The sequence below is a fragment of the Danaus plexippus genome, chromosome 19 (genome assembly GCF_018135715.1).
Source record: "Danaus plexippus chromosome 19, MEX_DaPlex, whole genome shotgun sequence".
NCBI lineage: Eukaryota > Metazoa > Arthropoda > Insecta > Lepidoptera > Nymphalidae > Danaus > Danaus plexippus.
Genome location: NC_083549.1, coordinates 3991779 through 4013981, shown reverse-complemented (window position 1 = coordinate 4013981; position 22203 = coordinate 3991779). Strand labels below are relative to the sequence as shown.

At 30.6% G+C, this 22203-nt stretch overlaps 2 protein-coding genes across 9 annotated transcripts in view; one reads left to right on the top strand and one right to left on the bottom strand.

Annotated features, from left to right (window-relative positions):
* The window catches only part of LOC116767897 (GRAM domain-containing protein 2A-like), a 42881-nt gene extending 24734 nt beyond the window's left edge, over nucleotides 1-18147 (top strand). For all 7 annotated transcript variants that reach the window (XM_032658421.2, XM_061523595.1, XM_061523593.1 and 4 more), the window contains 8 exons: nucleotides 3378-3485; nucleotides 11178-11326; nucleotides 12191-12294; nucleotides 13941-14138; nucleotides 14896-15019; nucleotides 15236-15390; nucleotides 15984-16103; nucleotides 16236-18147. In XM_032658421.2, coding sequence (XP_032514312.1) covers nucleotides 3378-3485; nucleotides 11178-11326; nucleotides 12191-12294; nucleotides 13941-14138; nucleotides 14896-15019; nucleotides 15236-15390; nucleotides 15984-16103; nucleotides 16236-16340 — 1063 coding nt within the window. In that variant the 3' untranslated portion in view covers nucleotides 16341-18147. The remainder of the gene's footprint in view (nucleotides 1-3377; nucleotides 3486-11177; nucleotides 11327-12190; nucleotides 12295-13940; nucleotides 14139-14895; nucleotides 15020-15235; nucleotides 15391-15983; nucleotides 16104-16235) is intronic.
* A 220-nt stretch (nucleotides 18148-18367) lies between these two features.
* The window catches only part of LOC116767839 (elongation factor-like GTPase 1), a 62119-nt gene continuing 58283 nt past the window's right edge, over nucleotides 18368-22203 (bottom strand). For both annotated transcript variants that reach the window (XM_032658325.2, XM_061523592.1), the window contains exons 10-11: nucleotides 19399-19583; nucleotides 18368-19051 (exon numbers count right to left, since the gene is read on the bottom strand). In XM_032658325.2, the coding sequence (XP_032514216.2) occupies nucleotides 18863-19051; nucleotides 19399-19583 (374 nt within the window). In that variant the 3' untranslated portion in view covers nucleotides 18368-18862. The remainder of the gene's footprint in view (nucleotides 19052-19398; nucleotides 19584-22203) is intronic.

Sequence of the window (22203 nt, the reverse complement as noted above, 5' to 3'; positions counted from 1 at the left end):
TAGAAAATTTGCATATTGTTAGTACATTTAAGAGTGAGTAGATCGTTAAGCATAAACGTATAATGTACACTTATTATTTAGACAGTGTTTTGGTTTTTCTGATCGAGTCGAAAATTAGCTAGTGGTTCAAATAAAAATTTAACTTAGAAACTTATCACTAGGGTCTATTTTATGACCAACATTCCTTTAACAACCAGCTTTACCGGGCTTAGAATGTGAAGGTAAATCAATTTCAGAGAGACGATGTTCATAAATATTGTTTGTCGGTCTGAACTTATACGACTAATCTGAAACAGAAAAACTTACTTATTACACGGATTTTATTACGATTGTTATTTTCTTCTACCATATCATTGATTGTTTTCATTATTGTCACTCGCTCCTCGTACATCTTCAAGGTAAAACAATATTAAAAGCATACAAGGAATGCTCTTTCAAAAGTCGGCGTAACAAATAACGTAACGGAAATCACGTTACAGAATGTACGTAGTTTGTACTACAACTATACATGCAATCGTTATTACTTAATAGCAAATAAAATAATGCAAAACTGTCATAATATTACAATAATAATCTTTAATACATGAGGCAAAACTTTTATTAATGTCAGATATCAATTATAAAGATTTTTTATAAAGCTTGGTGTGCTGAATGGTTCAATATTACAGATCAAATATTTTTTTTAAAGGAAGGAAACATTTTCAGCCAGATAACTGTTAATGGGACAGTAACATAAACTAATAACAAAGATTTTAATAGTGCTGTCTTATCAAACATTGAAATATAATTTTAAACAGTGAAAAAAATATTCGATAAAAAAATCAGACTAATTTAAAGTTATTCATTATAATATTCACTATAACCGTTAATTTATTTGAGAAAGTGAGGTATTTGATGATAAGTGAAATTTATGACGACATTAGAATATCGAGAATTGATAAATATTTGGTGGGTTAGGAACTGTGAACTGTTAAATGACGTCCTTTAAACCAGCCTTGGCTTCAAGTCATAGTAGTGCTCTTAATTCGCAATGAAACAAATAAATTTATTATATTACGATTAAGATTTTCGCGAGTTTTATTCATTTAAATGAAACTAATATTTTTCGGATAAACTACGCGTACGTTACTGCGTGAAAATGTATATAGTGGGAGTATGTAGTTTTTTTACAAAAATAAATCACGCGTAGTTTATACGAAAAATATTAGTTTCATTTAAATTTATTATATATATTTTTTGTAATATGTTAATGTTTTCCGGCTTTAATTATTATGACACATTTAATAATGTCTTATTAAGGATAATAAATTGGTTTTTGTGTTCATCTTTTTTAACAAACCTTATTGAGTTTCGACTCTGGTGTTTTTAAGTCATTGATTTTTCTTTTTGATCTTTTTAAAATTCAATTATATTTTTTTGGTAATTTTTCATTAAATGTTAGCAACAAATAAGTTATAAAATTCGACTGATATTACTATAGCTAATGTTGTATTGATGGATGAATGGACGTATAGACAGATATGTAAATATATTTTTTAAGAAAACATTAAAAATATTTGATAAAAAATATATACCTAGTCATTCCAACCTGACACTAGATACTTGGGCTAAAACAGTTATCATTTACATAGAAAATTACCGTCAGGAAATTGTCATTATAGTAGTCATTTGTATTAAGTCACGTGGCACAAATGATAAATGATCCAGCGGCTTGTTCATAATAACATTTTATTTTACACATCCGTTTCTCTCTGGATGGAATTCTGAAATGCACGCAAAATCTAATACTACATAATATTTGAAACATAAACTTAAATAACGTAATTCATCACGTGTTGAGACGTTGTTAGCACATAAAGCGAGTTATTGTTTGATAACAAGTCTCCTTCATGTCGTATATTAATTACTAATGGATATAACAGTGATGGACTATTAAGTTTAAAATAAGAACATATTGAAGGGATTTAAGAAATAAAAACATTAAAAACTTTTTATTTTTCTCGTTAATTAGTGCGTGACACACTTACCTTAGACACGCAGACCTGAAGCTAAATGTTATGTAAATAGTTATAATTAATTATCTACACATGTTGTTGTATGCAATTCTGAGTTCTTTTAATTTAAATGTTATTTATATAATATCAACGAATATTTTATTTTGGCGAATGATAATTTTAATTCTATAATTTAAATTCTATGAATAGCGTATAAGAATATCTTTTAACATTTATTCGGTGGATTGAGGCTTGAAATTAGTAATATGATATAAAAAAATGAGTTCGAAAAATTTTTCTTCATCGTTTTTTTAAGTTCTTTACACAAATGATTTGTGTGTCCGATAATGCCTTTTCGCTTATGCTATATACTTACATTTTGGCATATCGAAGTTGAGATCAATCTTGGTGACGAGATAATTTACCAGAAATTAGGTTAAAGTATTGTCACGAGCTTTGACTGTGTAGTGAAAATAAGGATGAAGTTTTATACTGAAATTAGTTTTGTCATTCAACAGAGTTTGAGTCAAGATAAGACTCCATACAAATGAAAGGTGTATTTGGTTTAACGATATGTAGCCACGTTTTTCTGGTAATGGAAATAATAGTATACCTATTAACTGGAAGTTACTGCACAGTTATATTGTGAGATGATATGAAGTAAAAATGGGGGTTTTATGTATCAAAGTCACATAGCTGTATTCAACATCTTGAAACATTGTGCTTGAAGTTCTAAATTTAATATGAGGCGATCATCGTTTGGGAAAATATATAGGTACCTATACAAGTTATAATACAACGCTATACATATATGCTGTTTTAAAGGGAATGAAGAATATTTGCGTTTTATACCTATGTTATTTGTATTCTCAATTACGCATAAAAAATAAAACATTTTGATTTACCCTCATATGAATTGTATGTAACTCATACAATTTCATATTTCAGTATATTCTCTTCCACTTAGCTTCACTTTAAAGAATTAAGCGACCCTATTTGTCATATCAGACATTTTATTTGTTTGCAACTCTTTAAAGATGGTAATTTTAATTAATATCCATTATCATTGACTATTAATAGATTAGATGACATTTCATAATTTCAATTAAAGTAAAGATTTCAATTAAAGTATAAAAGCTCTAGTAAAGTTATATATTTTTTCATAATATAAAGCCCAATACAGATTCCTGTTGGTTCGTATTTTTCATTGACTGACTTCAGATGTACTAAAAAAAAAATTATATCAAATTATTTAGAAATAGTATTATCTTAATACATATATTATCGTTTATCCTACTTTGATTCTTTTGTTTTCTTATCTAATTTTATGTGTATGTTTGTTGTCGATAAATGCGCCTATTTAATTAATCTTCTCTATTACAGGTCCACCGGGAACTTCTCGACTGGGGCGGCGGGTGGCGGGTGCGGGGCCCCTCGCTCTGCGCCCGCCACCCCGCTACAGCTGGAACCACACCGATCCAAACATGACAAGTGAGTGAACGAATGAGTGAGGTAGTAAGTGAAAGAGTGGGTGTAGGATCTGTACCAAGACCTTAATCAAGAAGATTTTAAATAAGTCAGAGGTACCTGACTGGCTTTCAAACAAATTAATTACTTTACCCATTTGAACTTTTTTAATTGCGTTGAGTAAAACAGTTAGCCGATTATATGTATGACATTATATTACATTAGTCACATAAATTTTATCAAAAACTTATCAAACAGGAACTATAATTATGTAATTTCTGTATAGGTTTAGGTTCCTCCTAAATTAACGTAGGGACCATTTACAACATTGTTATGTACAAGTCCCGCTCGTGCTTGTCCAATATAAATATACTTTCATCAAACTTTAACAATTTTATATTATTTTATGAGTTAATCCAACATTTCTTTACTGTCCATACCGTAAGTTTTATTTCCGCTTAACAATTAGGAATTCCGTTATAATGATTTGCACACCAAAATAATGTTATAAAGTAACTTTTTAACCTGTTTTTGTCACGGCTTCGTAGTTTCGAAATGAGTTAGGGCATGTGATACTATTTTATTTTTTGTATATTTTTATATTATACGTAAACTTCTTAATAAAATAAAGAGGGTCTTAGAGCAATCATCGCCAAATTAAATACGGACGGGATATTTATGATCATATGACGTGTTTAATTCATAAAATTTCGTCTCGAAAAACCTCGTTACAGTTCGTATTCAAAATCCCTACTATAAGGTATCATGGTCATCCTACTTGTCACTATTAAGTCCGAAGATTTGTGAATGAAAAACTGGAAGCGCTCCGTAGGTAGTGGGTAGATGCAGACTTGTGGTAAACTGTAAAGTTATAAGTTGAAGTTATAAAATGGTACTAAGCGTGTTGTACACTTTATGCATTAATAACATATTATATTAAAAGTCCTTAGAATGTTTATCAATAAAATATTAAAACACCATGAATCACGCTAATTAATTAATTATATGATAATATTGAACAGTTTTAATATAGCCTTATCGCAGCTCAGACGATGGATTGAACAATGATAAGGTACGAGTGTGTATGACGGATTAGGGAAATTATTTTGACGTATAAAAATATAATATATGATCGTGGTGGCCTGAAGGTTAAAGGCCCGCCTCTCATACGTGAGGGCGCGGGTTCGAAACCTGGCAAGTACCAATGTTACCTTTTCCGAGTCATATGTACTTTCTAAGAGTATTTAGACACCACTAACAGACGGTTAAGGAAAATATCGTGAGGAAACCTGGTCTTATAATTTCGAATTATAAGATTAAAATCGCCAAACCGTCTTGAGCAAGCGTGGTGATTAATGCTCTAACCTTCTTCATGTGAGAAGAGGCCCTTGCTCAGCAGTGGGCTCCGATAGGCTGATGATGATGATGATTAAAATATGTGCATATAAATGTATGAACATTATGAATCATATATGTATATAACTAGGTATCAGCCCCGGCTTCGCACGGGCTCTTTACAAAAAATATAAAATAGCCTATTTAAGTTTGAGAATAATTAAACTTATATTAGGATAACTTTCAAAAGGCACGCCCTAAATAAAAGTTTTAAAAAATAATTTACAGATACGGATGTAGACTTAAAAACGAAGTTATTTATTTTGATAAGACCTAATACAGTATTTATGTAAATAACTTTCGAATAAACGCTTTTATAAGCACTTTTATAATATGTACATTGATTGATGATATATTACATAACTAAAAGCATTATCATTGATTTTTTTTTAATTCTACGATACAATATCAAAAAGCTTTTACAATACAATTTCATTGATGATAATATACTAATTTTATTTTACTCTTAATATCGTAATTACTAGACGTTACATACAATGTAGTTTAGGTCGTAACTGCATTGACGTCAATTATACCGTATTTTATAACAGCTCTACTGATAACTTTGTTGATGATATAGATGTATGAATTTGGCCTTAGTGTGCTTCAGGTCAAGGGTTGCGATTACTTCATTATTCAGTGACCGATACTCGAAAGTGAATTTCTGTTCATAAAAAAGTAGCATATATACTTTATTATTATATGTGTATAATCTATCTATAAGGCATCATTAGTTCAGTTGCTTATAACCAAGTTATTAGTTTTTGTAATACTTAATTATTGTATTTATGTTATGTGGAAGAAAGCTTGTGAATACATGTATGGAGTTACTGCTAAGGGATATCATTATTCGATACCTATTTAGAAAATCGCCTTTTAAATTTCTCCTTCTCAGTCTATTGGGTAGCTGGAATAGATCTCTCAAAGTTAAGTTCATTCATTCTTAAGTCCATTTAGTATTAATTTTATACTATGTCTGTTAAGTATTAACCGATAAAATTATTTGCTTGTGCACTGATAACTGTTTGAAATTTCTATCGTCGGTTATCCGTCCCAGATGATCTATCCCTGTAAAATCACAAATCTTAAAAAATATACCCTTTCAACTTTATTCGAGATGTTAGATAGATTTAGTTTAGTTTAGTTAGTTAGATAGTTAGATAGACTTAGTCTCCCAAATTTAACAAACCAAAATACACAATTTTGGAAGAAATAGTTAATAGACCTTGTAAAAAAACAGGAATTGCAAAGAAATTATAAAATATTTTTAAGATATTAAGAGGAACTTGTATTTATCTTTTAAGATTATTGCACGTAATTTTCTCATACATATGTTAGTCAGGATGTCCGCATTTCCGTTTATTGCTCCGGATGTTGCCAGTGGCCCGGAACCAACTCGTTCCTATAATTGTACTCGGTGCTTCTGCTTTGTTCCTTGAGCTTTGCGAGTTGGGAATATATTTAGCTACAGTCGTAAATTAATACGGAAAATCCTTTATCGCTGAGAATGCATATGTGTATTTAAGTTTTGAAACAAGTTACTATTTCCAAATGATCTTTACAGAAGAGTTAGTTCTGTTAACGTAATAACACATTATCGTTTAAAAGAACTTCTATTGGTTATAAATGTAAATACAATGTCATTTTTAATGTTACTGAAATGATATTTGAATTAAAATATGATATCACAGATAATTACTACAGATAACATTTTCTTTATATTTTCCGTCGTGATGACTTCATATTAATAATAATTATTCTTAACATGTCTTTTAAAACGGGATTTATATTAGCAACCTAATTTAAAACTCCTTGTCTGTCGTTTTTGCAAAGTAACACTAACTTCGCATTGATCGAGTAGACGTCAATCAATCAATTAATATATTAAATTGACTAACCACAGCTGACGTTCGCGAATTCTATAAGGAAACGGAAATGAAGGAATAGATAGTATAAGAACAATAATAATAGATAGAATACAATAGAAAAAATAAAGTTAAGGATATTTTACATTAGACGTATTTATCACTTCTATAATAAAAAGCTCAAAAACATAATGTGCGTTTACACATCTGAACACAAAATTAAAAATTTCTTTGCAAATTTATTTCAAAGCAAGTAAATTCTGCAAGGAATAGTTTAACTTCACATACTGTAAATTTTATTTTTGCCAAAATAATCAAATCTGTTTAAGATTCAACGAACAAAAATACACATATATTCTGTAAAATAATTAGAACAACAACCGTATATTTTGGTTTGCAGGACGTTAGCATTCGACTTCTTCAAAGCATCATACAAAAAGCTAAGAAATTTAATTATAAAACTGATATTTGTCTGAATATATTTTGCTTTTCAACAGAGCACATTCATAATTACGTCAACAGAAATCTCGATTTCTGTTATAAGTAAAATATGTATTTCCGATTCCTGATTATCAAAAGCGTTAAATGTCAGTTTCATATTTAATTATTCACAGAATAATGACAGCAAGTCTAATAAAGATAGTTGATATTTGATAATGTACGGATGTTTGTGTGTTGGAATCACTAGCTGCGTCCATTTGTTCAATTAATTAATAATATGATGTACCTGACTCGTCCGCGGTGTAGCGACAACAAAACAAATTATATATATATATATATACGAAAATTAATAAGATATTTATAAGAAATAAGTATAACAATATTCGGACAGTAATCGTTCCTTATATAGAAAAATAATAAATTTCTCTAATAATACATGGTAATAAAATTTTAATTATGATATTTTATCACTATAAAATAAATTGAAGTCAAAAGTACTACAAAATCTTACTCCGAAGTCTTGTAACTTCATTGCAATAGGATTAGCGGTTCATCTGTAGAACTGTTACAGACTGACAGAGTTGTTTCCATTACATTAGCGTTGTTTTTGTAGAGGAGTAATTTCATCTGTTTAGAAAGTTGTCGTCAACTTTGAGGTCTAATAACATTGAGAGGTTTTCTGTTTCCTTAACTTGTTATTAACTAACGATATCTAAAATTTTCGAGTCTACACATTTGAATGAAATTAAGTCTCTCGGATTCCCGAAGTTTCGGTTACTTTTCACGGATTATCACGGTTGCTGAAAAGTAATCGAAACGTCAGGAACATGTAGAAATAAAACAATAAAAAAAGCGTAGTATCCGAAAAAATAATATTTCATAATTTATAATTATTAATATCTAATATATATCTGCGATTAAATGTAGTATTTATATAACTCAAACGTTATATTTGCTACTAATGTTTTTATTATGGCTTTAAATTGACTGCTTTACACTCCTGCGCCCGCGCATCTGACGTGATGATACTTTGTATAAAATAGTTTTCCTATATATATCTGTAAGTAATTCTCTTGTGTTACAACTTTCATTCAGAAGTGCATAAAACACAATTTAAGTTCATTTATCTAAACCTGCTTCCCTATAGCCTTCCTGATACACATAAGTTATCATTGGTTGATATTGTGATTGGGACAGTAGTCTTTATATTTTCTTGATTTACATGTCCATTGTTTCGTCCGATCACTACTGTGTTTATAAACGGACGCTCTTTACTCCGTTCTAAACATTAATAGCGCGTACTTTATACAATCTGCTGTATTTGACTAACAATCTCTTTGTACCGTTGTAGAGCGTTGCCCAAAGGTGAATGTCGGCGCGGAATTCGCTTCTTTCACCGATCGTACGATATTTATTCCCATTCCACTCTCCGTATTGTTTTCGATGTAACTCCCAACTAGTATTTGCTTATCGCATACTTCCTCTACTTGCGCTTATAGTTCGTTGAACTAATATCCAGAGAGATCTTCGTTGTTTACTAGAACTGCATTATATTTTCTTTATATATAACCATCAAATTTTACGGGTTGGGAACACACTATCTTATCGTTGTTGGCGATAAATTACATCGTATTCGATACACAATCAAAACGTGTTGAACGTAAGCATTCTATCAACAGTTGGTCTTACGAGCGCGGGCAGAACGCTACCTCTGTGAGGTTTTGATGCGTGTATTATGAATATAAATTATTTTCCATTTAAATAAACGTTACCAGCTTCACCGGTTTATAAAAGTACAAGTGTGTTGTCATAAAACATGTGTTACAGTGCGAGTTAGTTGGTGTTATGCTATTCCAATACAAACTACATAAAACTGTTTCTATGTAGTTAACGATTAAATTATTGCGTCCTCAAAAAAATACCTTTAAAAAAAGTACCTATAGAAAAATTGAAAATTTTTATTTCATTAATCTTATCATTGATCATTGACGTTGTAATTGGGGGTCAACTGGTTTATTCCTCGTCACATAAGTCGTTGTATTTCATTCATTCATTCACAGTCTATCAACTGATGCAGACGTCACAGCTGTAGAATATATAAATTGTCAGCGGTTATAATGATAAAAATTGTTGTTCCATCTTCTGCTGTGGGAATGTTAAAACCGATGTTTGTTGAACGTTTGTGTGTTAGTATGTGATGTATGAAGGCGGTATAATGGTGGACAATGCCTCTTTCGAATATTCAGACGAGTCGAGTGGAGAGGGCAGCATCGTCAATGTAGCGAATCAGGGGTGAGAAACTGTTTGAAATGTATGCGTTCTATTTATATAGGTATTTAGATGCGTTCAAATTAAGAGCTATGCCCTAGTTCATATGAAATTTAAATAATATTTTAGATTTGATATAAATACATATGTATATGTATAAATACAGAATGATCTAAGCATCTTCTGACATGATTATTTATTGAACTTGGCATTGAGGTCCCGTATCTCGTGTCTGTATAAATATTTATGTTAGCCGCAGACTTTCCCACTTGATCGAACATAGTTTTTGTGATTTATTTATATTAAATTTTTTATAGTCCATAAAATTTTTGCTATTCACTTTATACTAGCAATATGCAAGTTATAATTTACAAAGTCTAACTGTGAAATTTCAAATGTTACTGAATAATCCATAAAAGGAAATTAAAGATTTTTTATGTCGAAAAATTAACTAAATATAACAAATATGTATTTGTTTATATCTGTCTTGTAATAATGTGAGTAAACACGATTTATGTATAAAAAAATAAATATTAAAAATAAGGATGTAAATTTGTGACACATATATATATGTCACAAATTTAAGTGAAAATATGTTACCAATATAAATAGGGTAATTTCTGTTAGAATACTTTCCGCAGGTCATCTCAGATTTCCTTTGCCTGTTCCCATCAGATATATTCTGTACAAACTTTCCAATACCCGTGACATATGTAGCATATGATCTTAAATCTTTTCCATTTAAAATGTGTATTGTATCATAACAGTATTTTTTTCTATTTGTGTCATATTAATATACAATGTAATGCGTGGGTCCCGTCATGTTTTATTTATTTGTTACATAGCCTCTGTTATGATTGCTTTAAGGTTGATATTTGCTCAACATTTTTTAAATTTATTTTGTATATGTATGTTTTGCATCGGGATTTAAAATTCAGTATTGGGACATAAAAGCTGGAACAGTCTCCGTTTTCATACAGTTGTCCTGTTAGTGAACTCTAATAAAGTGTGCTTTGCATTTTGTTTGATAGAAAATGGGTGTTTTCTTGTTTAAAAAGTATGTTACTAATTGTTTTACTTTAAAGTGTTGTTTACAAAATTTCGCATTGAATTTTTCAATTATTTTTAATGTTGTAATAATAACCGTGGTTCCTACGTATAAAATTTATATAATTTTTTCGAACGTAAAATATCAGAGCGAAATTTCTATTTCAAAATGTTTGTAAGCGTATTGCACCATTTCTTTTAGCTGCTTTTGATTTTATTTCAACTTTACCGTTGACCGTTTGTCAGTCACGGTATAATCGAATTGAATTATCTTTTGATGCTTGTCGGTTTGGTTACGGATTTAGCACTGATTTTACGAAAATGTTAGGACGATAATTTATTTTTTAAAAGTTTAGAGCCGATGTGTTACTGTCGCAAAATTTGATTAAAACGATGCTATAATTGAGACGGTAATTTGATACATTACGATTGGTCGTGTTTTGTCTGTGAGAGAAATATGTACATATATATTATTAAATTTACGATATTTTAGACAGATCATTAAGGAAAAAATATATATATCTTCATAAGATGATATTTTGATATCATAATTGGCTCTGTTTATCAATACCAAACCAGAAAAGATCCGGTTTGCATAATCTTGATGTCTCTAATGCATATATGGAATCTATATTTGCAATTATCTATCAGAATAATCAATGTTTTTACGAAAAATTCATCTAAATGTGTGTATTATCAGGAATGTAAAAGCGCTGTCGGGCTCGGCGCCGTCGATGCGTGGTTTGTCTGGTGATGAAGCAACGGAAGGCAAGCAGCCCAGCAAGTCCAGGCAGAAGAAGCTGATGAGACACTTCCCTCAAGTTGGTCCCGAGGAACGGGTTCTCAACTGTGAGTAACCATTATGTATCAGCTCGATGATAAAATAAAAAAAATATTAATTAAAAAAAAATAATCATAATTATATTTGATTTAAAAAAAACTTGATCAAAATACGACTTAACCTTATTTTAGTTTCAATAACAATAATTTAACGTTTCATAAGGTTAGCCTTTCTACGTACCTAAAGATTGTAAGTACGTTGTAAAGTAACATCCTGACAGCGGTATCAATTAGCTAAAGAGGCAAAAATATTCGGGTCCTTTTTTTTACGTTTAAATCAGGTAGGAGATTTCTTCAAACTACCCTAATCTTTTTCTATAAGTTAACCACAAACAATCTTAATGTAGTCCATATTTTTAAGCTAAAAGTAAAAAAACAGCAAATGCTTATATGCAAGTTAAAAAGCTGATTATTAATTTGTAAAAAAAACTTCATATAAACTTTACAAATTCTAAATACATTTTAGTATAGAAATTCGTAAGATTAACCTTTTAGAGATAAATGGGACATTAAACTGACGTCATTCAAAAACTGTAAATTTGTTTTCATATTTGGAACGCGAGCTGGAAATTTTAATTCGTATTTCCATGACGTCACAACGGTTTAAAATCTTCGTTTAAAAAAAAAAAATATCCACGTGCTATGAATACATTTCCCAAGCTATCCTGTTCTCGGAAGTATTGATCTCAACGATTAATAATGTTCATGGCTAACTTCAATATAAACTGTGGAACGGTAGTACACTTTGTATTTTTACCTGTTTTACAGCTTTAGACTTATGATTAATTTGTTTTGGATATGAGAACTACTTAAAATAAATTACTTCTTTGAATTTTTTTTTTATTTGTATTTCGTAACAAATGTGTTTTTCAGATTACTCATGTGCGCTGGTCGGAGATCTTCTTCTCCAAGGACATCTGTATATAACCAAGAACTACTTCGCTTTCTATTCAAACGTATTCGGCTACGTCACCAAGGTGAGAATTTTTTTCTTTTTAATATATGTTTTCAAAGCTTCCTTGTTTATAAACGGCTTTTGTTTAAGAATTTCGTACCTTAGACGTAACCTTTTCAAGAATTATACGAATGTAAATTAACTTTGGTTATTTTTGGAATCCGATATAATTGCAAAGATTTACCCTCAACACAATGTATGTAGAAATGGAAATATGTACCGCATTTTATTTGGTCAGTGATTTTAACGAGGAAAACTTTAAATATGTTTCGTATGTTGGTATAATTAAACTGATTTATCCGAACATTAATAAAGCACCAATAAAATGTCTTACTGCTACCAAACTATACGTGAGTATACGCAGTACAACTAGACGGCTAACAGATGGTGAACTCACAATTATTTAACAGAACTCCACGAAAATAACCAAATGATTGCTGACCTAAATACTATGTTACAACGAGATCAAGAGAAACAACTTCGATGCAATAAAAAAAAAACCTAAATTAAACAGACAGAAAAAAAAACTTTCTTATAATACCATCAGATAAAACCCAACCAGGTCCTTCAAAAGCCGTAACAAACAACCTTACATTCGTCACAAGTACCGTGTAATTGTAACAACGTCAAAGCAACGAGTGTATGAATATTATTTTAACAAATCAATATCATTATTATAAATTGTACGTTACATAATCTTTTTACGTCAATAGAAAAACATTGCTAGACGTATATTTTTTTTTCGAATTTTGTCTTAGTTTGTTTAAACTTTTGTAAACGCGATATCTTAAGCAAAACCAATTATAATTAGGAGTTAATAGTGCTAAGTTCAAAATGACTTGGGAATCGAGGCTTCACCAATTTTCTTTCAATTGTGTTAAGGATTTACACAACAAATGTATCAACAATCCCTTGAACCTTTAATTGTTTTATTATAAATAGAAAATGAATTTGTTCATGGAACATTCCAGAACATTTGTAAATACAAACGTCTTATATATTTTTTTTAAATAATAATTTTAAAACGAATAAATATAAAAGTAATCATTATTATTCAAAGTTTCTAGTTTTTGTGTTAAATACTTTAAACATCGGTTAACCTTGGAGTTGAATAACTATAATATCAAAAATTTAATATTTTTATGTGTGCATCAAGAACCACACACACACACGCGCGCGCACACACACACACACACTCTCATACACACAAATACACGTAAAGCCACAATAAATATAGTTTGTGTTAGTTATGACGTTGTGTGATATTTGGTATTAAAAAAATATAAGTCTAAATATATTTTAATGACACCATTATCTATAGCATATTCATATCAGTCCGCTGATTCTTTAAATTCTACCATAACAAAAGGTAATTTGCAGAATTTATTTAATACGATGTTAACATTCAAATTACAGCATAAAAAAGCGGAAAATTTGCTATTGTAAATGCAAATTGAAATATTTTATTTACATCTTTTGGGAAAAGGTCATTTTCTATATGTTAAATTTATATACATACAGTCATCATACACAGCTTTTTTATTATTCTTCTACACATGGTACATGTGCCTAGCAAAAAACTACAGATTATACTAATCTTCTTGTGTTCTTTATCTCGTATGTACGTCACAGTAACAATTATCCTGACCCCAAGTTGTATAATTGCAGTTACTAATCCCTACGTCATCAGTTCTACGTATAACGAAGGAGAAGGTGGCTCGTATAATACCCAACGCTGTTGGCGTGTGCACACGAGACGAGAGGCATGTCTTCGGATCGCTGCTATCTCGGGACTCGACCTACAAATTGATGATGCATGTATGGAAGTCAGCGAGAACACCTGAACTAACAGTGCCTAAACCACCGGTAAGTTTAATATAAATAAAATTACAATATATATATTTATATAGCTTTTGTTATATTTCCTTCCATTCACCAGCAATCAATTTATTTTTAAATGGCATTTATTTATTTTTATATTTTTTGTAAGAAACTATTTTTAAAATAAGAACGAAATATTTTTAATGTATATGCAAAGGTCATATAGACAAATATTTATTATTAGTAAGTATAACCCGCCAGACACATTATTCAAGTGTATTTTTTAATTAAAACGATAACTTTTTGGACTTTTTCGGAATTCAAATACGTAATAGAGATAAAAATATGCTGTAACAAATAAAGGAAATATTAATATTAAAAAATATATATATGTCCTAAGTATATTATTTAATACAAATGCCCTTAATATATAAATATGTTGTACATTGTTTTGATGCATTTCTATTGATTCTGTCGCATTGTATTGAGTAATAATATCTCTGACAGCTATCTTCTCGAATGCTCAAAGAACACGAACAACCTTGTCTCATAAGCGAATCAAATGTATTCATAAAATGTTAACGAATTTATTAAGATCCGGTAAATTCCAAGGTCGACCCGTTCTTCTAAGCTAATGTTCATTGTTATTTACTAGTTTGGGTTTTTTATATGAACGTACATATAATTTTTTGTGTATTTGAATTCAAGATTAGGTCGTATTTTTAATTATCCTAAGTATTGTTTATACATATATATAGTTTTTAATGACGTGTACCTCATAATATTATTATAATAATTCCAGGAACTTCGTACTTCGGAGATAGAAGCATCGGAGTACTCGCTCGATGACAGCAGTTCGGGTGGCGCTGACACCGTTGACGCTCCTGACACTATGAGACCTGAACCAGACGCCATTATAGCAGCCGGTTAGTGTCACAGTCTAGACTAGTCTAGTTAATAAAGACCTAAACAATTTAGATAAGTGCTTGTAATATTATAGTCTACGTCCAACTTTGTATTATCACAGTCTAAATAATTGTTAATAGTTTCACGTCTTATATGTCAGTACTGTAACAGTTTAGCTACATCTTAGTAATATATTTTTATATACTGTGTATATATATAACTCTTTATTCTTCTAGCGGGTGCGGCTGTAATCCAACCCGCTCTGTTGACGGGCGCCGCGCCGCCTCGCCGTCCGCCGCGCTACTGGCACGCTCTGCTGCTAGCGCTGGCCGTACTACTAACGTGCTCGGCATTATATTTTGCATACACGCTGTACTATGTTGATAATAGTGTAAGTAGTGAATGGTTTAATATTGTTGTAGCGATTTTAATTTCAAAATAACTCTGAAATATAGTTTAATATCAGTCATTTGTAAATTAAACATTGAATCTGTGATCTTTCGAATGAGTTTTTTTTTTGAAACTGTGAATTAACAACTGCTCGATGTTACCCTAATAAACGGTATATGATGAGAGCTGTATATAAATCATATAATTTAAGTGAACATTAAAAAAAATTTAGCTGAAAAAAACTCATTGTCAATAAAAATACAGTTAAACGCTAATATTAGTTAAAATTGTGTACATTTTTTTTCTATCCACCAGTATTATGAGAAACCGACGATCCCTAAACTTCTGAATATTTTTCTGGTCCTTTTTATATTTCTGTTTTTATATATCCAATAATTATTCTTATAATTTATCTCTCATGTCTAAGTGTGGCGTTCAATATAATTTTTGTTTTGGGAACCAAATATCACAAGCCATGTGTTAGCTTGTGCATTAAAAAGTTATAATCAATCACTTTTATTAGAATGAAATAAAAAAAAATTAGGATAGAATAATTATTTGACATTCTCTATTCTCTATGTAACGTCATTCCAGGATGACGTGTCCGGTGAGGAGTTGTACGCGGAGTTAGTGAGATGGCGAGCGAAGCTACACGGACGAGCTGCGGGTGAACTGCACGCCTTCCTCTCCACCAATCTACTGCTGCTGGCTAAGGTGAGATGTTCTTTATATACCCGAACGACCCACGCACACACTGACACATTCTCGTATACGATGAACGCACACGTGCCTACGTGTGCAAACATGTTTAACACACATATATATATATATATTATATGTTTGCAGGTGAGACAGTCGTTGGAGGCGTTGTCTGGAGTGATCTTGACTGATATGTCTCAAGCTAATATGGAAGTCGAGCTCGATGTACCAAACGAGACGGTCGTCAGTTAGCAAGACGGATCCTAACGGGTGGGCAATACATTACGGACCTTCGTGATCATTGTTGATCATGGTTGACCATGATCATGGTAATGTTCTTGGAAGTGGTTGGGAAGGTGATCATGTTAGTGAAAGTTGTCGTTATCGTGGTCATATATGTGAAGTGATCGTGAATGACCATGATCATGTTCGTGAATGATCGTGATCATTTTTTAGTTGAGCCACATTCGTTTTAGGACCTGCTTCGCTTTCACGTCCTTTTACGTAGCGTTCTGTGATTTGTTTGGGATTTTTTTTTATATTCTATTAAGTATAGTTGAGTTAACTATCCAAAGATGTTCTGGTTTATGTGATTTTGTATATACGGTAACAAATTGAAGCCTATAAGGCGTAGGTCATATTGAATGTGTCAAACACGTTAGGTTAAGTATGTACCAGTGTAATTTGAACCGTGGCTTGGTCGAGTTGTCTGTGGCTAGTTACCACTATTTATTCATTTTAATAATATCGGATTCATTATTATTATTATAAATACTTTTAATTCCTAATATGGTCATTTTTAACAAAAAAATTCTATAATTATCAAATATAATAAACTAAAAAATGCTTCGCTTCTAAAAGTAATCGGAGAAGTGTAGTTTTTAATGAAAATGCATTTGTTTTATAATAAAAGTGATTCTGTTTAAAAATATGAAGAGGAATTAAATAATAATTTTGAATGTGATATATAGAGCTGGTGCTAGATAATAGCGAACGACATTCCTTGAGACAGTTTGAATAAATGAAAGCTGATTGTTTTAAAATGAAATAAAAACAGTAAGACAATATTATTGATATTAAATATAAATGCTCCGTAAAAGCTCCTTCCCTGCTCCGACGGGAGACAAATGTATTAATTTTATTTTTATGATTGGCCAAATATATCTTGCCAGTACTTTATTGACCTTGTACTTCTGGTAGCAGTGCATTCGTGTTCAGTTTGTATGAGGCATAACCTTATAATATATTTTGGATTGCATTATTAATAGTAAGATTGTATTCACTAAATTGCTCAACGGCTGTATTTAGTATCCCAACAAGGGAGTGCAATCAGAAGCTTCATATTATTTGTTATTCTAGTCTGTAGTAAAGCTCAACTTGCATGTTCATTGATGTTACTTTCTTTTCATCTGATATTCCATAGCGTTCTTATGTAAAGTAATTAAACATATTATTTATTTAATTTATTATTATATATTTCTGTATAGACAGATATCTTTCCACTGCTGTTACCGGTGTGCCAAAGTATCACTTGTATGGCAAATAGTTAAAATATTTTGGGCTGTTTTCTGATAATTATTGCCAAAGACAAAACAGTAGTTTATATTAAATTGTAGGTTAGTGATTGTACAATATCCCATAGATAGTTATCATGTAAAGTTTGCGAAGGCTTGAGTTGTGTCCGTATAATTTTTAACAATTTTTATGTAGATCTGTCTGTCGACATACACCATGTATGAACACAGTGTTGTTTCTATGGACAATCAAACAAATGTTATGTATAAATAAAATATGGTATCAAGAACTGTTACAAATATATGCGATTAAAATTGTATTATAGACTTGGTTTTCTTTTGGATGAAGTCTTCATTTTGAAGGTCATGTTGGTGTATGGAACATTGTTAACTAAGTTCGTTCAGACGGTGTAAGTGCAATCATGAATTCGTTAATTTAATTTGTCGTATGTTAAGGTCTTTGTTATGCGGTAATTTTGTATGATATAATTGGTATTTGTTTGTTATTTTATGTAAATAATAGATAAAGGACTTTATCGACCATATTTACTCTTGTTTTATTGGTTTAATAAATTAAATTAATGGGTTTGTTGATATCACAAGTAACATAACTTAATCAACTGTAAAAAGCTATGTTCACCTTCTGAATAATTGAAAGACTTAAATGATTTGTCTATTAATTCTAACAAAAGAAAAGTCAAAACCAAAAAAAAAGTTGTTTATAAAAGCAAATCAAAGCAAAGGAGTAGCAAAGAAAATAAATAATTTTATTTACTTCCCATTTATTACACTTGTATAGAAAATATTTTTAACAATTTTAATCTAAAACATCTCTCCTACATACATTATAAGTATGATACTTTACGTTCAGAAATCCATACAGGGTGTTCATAACCCACACAAGGTTAGGATAAATAATGAAAGAGACAATTTCTAAACAGAAACGTTTAATAGTTGCTATGGACATACTTTCAATAATTTTATTAATAAATGCCAGTCTGTATAAGGGGAATACATTGTGTTTATACAGAGTAATGAGGTTTTAACTCAAATTCCCGTTCATTTACATACTTATCATATAAGGAGTATAAATGAAAAACATTCACAAGGGAACACAAAACACTTTAAATGTTAACAACAATACAGTTCCTTTAATGAATGTTTTATCTTATAAAAATACAAAATAAAGCAATCATATATCAAGTTGGTCACCGTATAGAGAATTTTTGAGGGAAGAAAACGTTTTTAGTATCTTTATAATTATTTCTTTTTAGACAAAGTCCTTTGTTTCTCCGCGTGTTGTACAAGTTGTTTGTCGGTAGCAAGTCCCTTTCTAGTTCTTACGGAGTCCATATAGGCCTTCGCCCTGTTAACTCCGTCCCATTTCTCGCCCCAGTGAAGATATTCCTCTTCGGTTCGCGGCCTCCAGAATGGATCAATATCGATTATCTGCATTTACAAGTATAAAGTTAGGTATAAATGGTATGTGTAATTATGATTTAACATGTAAATGTGAAATAAAATAACAATACAGCATGTACCAATAAAAAATTAAGCTACTTATTGTAAACTATATCTCACACAAACAGTTGTTAGAATCTATATTTGTTGTAGGAGCTTATGAAGTATAATTTGAACAGCTGATTTCTACATATTTATGATTTGATGTAAGAGACTAATGTGTAATATCTCATGTTTTATAAAAAAAAAAGAAAATGATAAGTTTAAAAATAGTAAAACAATTTATGTTTCATATGAACATGCTCGAATAATATAATATAATAATAATGTCCTACCTCCCAATGACTGAACATCATTTGTGGCGCTGCCAATCCTGAGGTATGGGTCCTCAGTTCCATGGCGAACTTGAAGCTTTCTGCGACTGGCATCAGGGCGCGTACTCTGAACGACGCGGAACCACTCTGAAGGTCACTGCCAACGATCCTACCCCCTCGTTTACCGAGAGATGCATATAATTTTCCTGTGAACAATTTTTTTGTATAAGTTAAACAATATATTGGGCAAAGGATTTTTCTCACATGGTTTATTTGCCATAATATAATAATATTGGTACTACGATTGGAGCTTAATTTTAAGAGCTTTATTTAGGATAAGGTGAATTAATTGACAAAGATGCAGTTATAGTACTTTTTTCTGCATGAATTTAAACCGAATGTTGTAATGATTAGATAGAATTTATCCTTCGAAGTTAAGAATTATCTTGGATGTACTCTGTGGCAGGTATCCGGTATGAATATAATCAATCACTTAGCAAAGGGTTCCAGCGAATTTTAAAATTTTTGCATCAACTGCCCGTTAACTGTATATCCACACGGGTATCAAATGTCGTGATCGTTTTACAAGGATACAGAAAAAACTCGAAATAAAAAAAAAATGTTTTGCTTCGTGATGTCCATAACTTGACAAAATATTTAGTGCCCAATCGCGTAGAAAAATTTCTTGGCTTTAAACAAATTCGTCGTGCCATTTTAAGATGAAAGGAGGTCTTCCGGTCACGGGCGTGCATCCGGTTCAATTTGTCACGTCCGATGAGATGCAGTGAGGCCTCCGGTTAGGACAAATATATCAATAATAAGAGAGAGCTGTGTCAAAGTGGACTCAGAGGCCTGTCACCGATGACAAGGTGTAAAACAAAGATCTCTAATCCCAATAATGTTCAATAGATTAATATAATAAAACTATGTTAACTCACATCTAGTGTTTTACATTTAGCTGCTATTAAAATAAGCCAGCATTACGGTTTTATTATACCTACAAATTACCTTCAAGGAATTAAAAATTAAACCCTTTACGAGGTAACAATAAAATACGGATGAAACACAAAAAGCCATTTTTGATGTTATTGAAACGTTCTGTGATTGTTTTATGTAGAGCATAACATTGAGGTAGTATTTGTTAAATAATCACATATCTAAAAACCAACAAGAATTATCTTATAAGAGTAATCTGAACTGATCTGAGTTACTCGAACAGCGTGAATGGCAGTAAATATGTAATATTACAATGACTGGAGCTATTAAGGCGCGCATGTCTGAGGTTAGTTTAAAAAGTGATTATTATGGTAGTTCGTTATTTAAAAAGGAATGCTCATTTTAGATGACGTATTGACGAATAGTTTATAGAAAACAGCAAAATAAATTCAATGTATCTAAAAAAATAAATGTAAATAGTCGAATTAATGTTTACATACTCACGACATAAAGTATTTTATTAGGTAACTTAATTATTTGGTCTTAATCCCTTAATATCGGATATTTTTTATTAGTCTAGGCTAAACTATTCCGTACCTATTTCTGTTGAAGTAACACAATTCTTGATGTAGATGTTTAAAAATCATACATATGTTGTTAGCGATTCTTAAACGATTTTGTTATGGCAAAGAATGGCATAATTCTGTTTAGGAAAAGTATGAAATTTATTTGATATTAAAATAAAGATTTTTTCATTAAATTTGTTATAATACATATTTGTTATAATAACAATAAAAAAAAAAAAATTCTCTGCGGCTCTGGTTTAGTTAGTTCCTGGTTGGTAATAAAAGTACAAAAAATTAATAAAACGCATATAATTTTCAAAAAATTAAACACTACGCATGAAAATATAATGTAATAAGGAATAATGAAAATATTCTTTAGCGAAAGCGAATGGTTTTAAAATTATGACTAAACATTTATTTTATTCTAAATATTCAATCGTTGCCTTTGGTTATTTCAAATAAAAGGAGAGATCTTTTAATTCACCTATACCTATAGCCACGTCTGTTGGTTATTTTGCCTTTTTATTTGTAGAATTGTGTTATTAGCTGGAACGACGTTGACGTTAGAAATGCTGTGTGCGATCCGAATCGGTCGGGAGCCCATTTCCTGTGGTTTCGTTTTGTAAATAATATAATTGCCTTATATAAACCAAGAGAAGAAAAAAATTTACCGTTAGTGTTATGGTTGAGAAATAAAAAAATGTTTTTATCGCGCGGTTACATAGAAAGCTTGGTATTATATTTTCATATTGGTGCGAGACGTTTTAACCTAAGCCAATGGTCGTAGATAATACTGGGATCGAAGTAATGAGTTAGGATAAAATTATTAATCAACCAATTTATTGTCATATAAAGAATACCTCACATATCGAGGGTAAGATTTTTTCGGCTCAACGCTCATTACATCTCAATTTTGTTTGCTCGTGTAAGACACTTGTGACAAATGAAAAATGTATTCCATAAGTACTTATCAATATTGCGCGAGCGAACGCATAATATTTTCCGCTGTCACAAAATTTTACGTAATATTATATTACAGAAATCCTGGACATGATGAAACATTGTATAAAAATTATGTAAGCAATTCATACAGTAACGGAAGGAGGGTTTCAATTTCGCTGATTATTTTAACTGAAATTATTTGCTATTACCGATTTTTAAGTGCAAAGTTTAGTTTTCCAATCAATTTTATTTTTGGACTGCTATTGTTTCAACAAAAAGGGTTTGTGTATCTGATATAGTTCCATCTATGATTTCGATGATACGTTTTTTAAATTAAGAATACATATTTGTTTTGGAATAATATTGTCTATATTGATAGTTT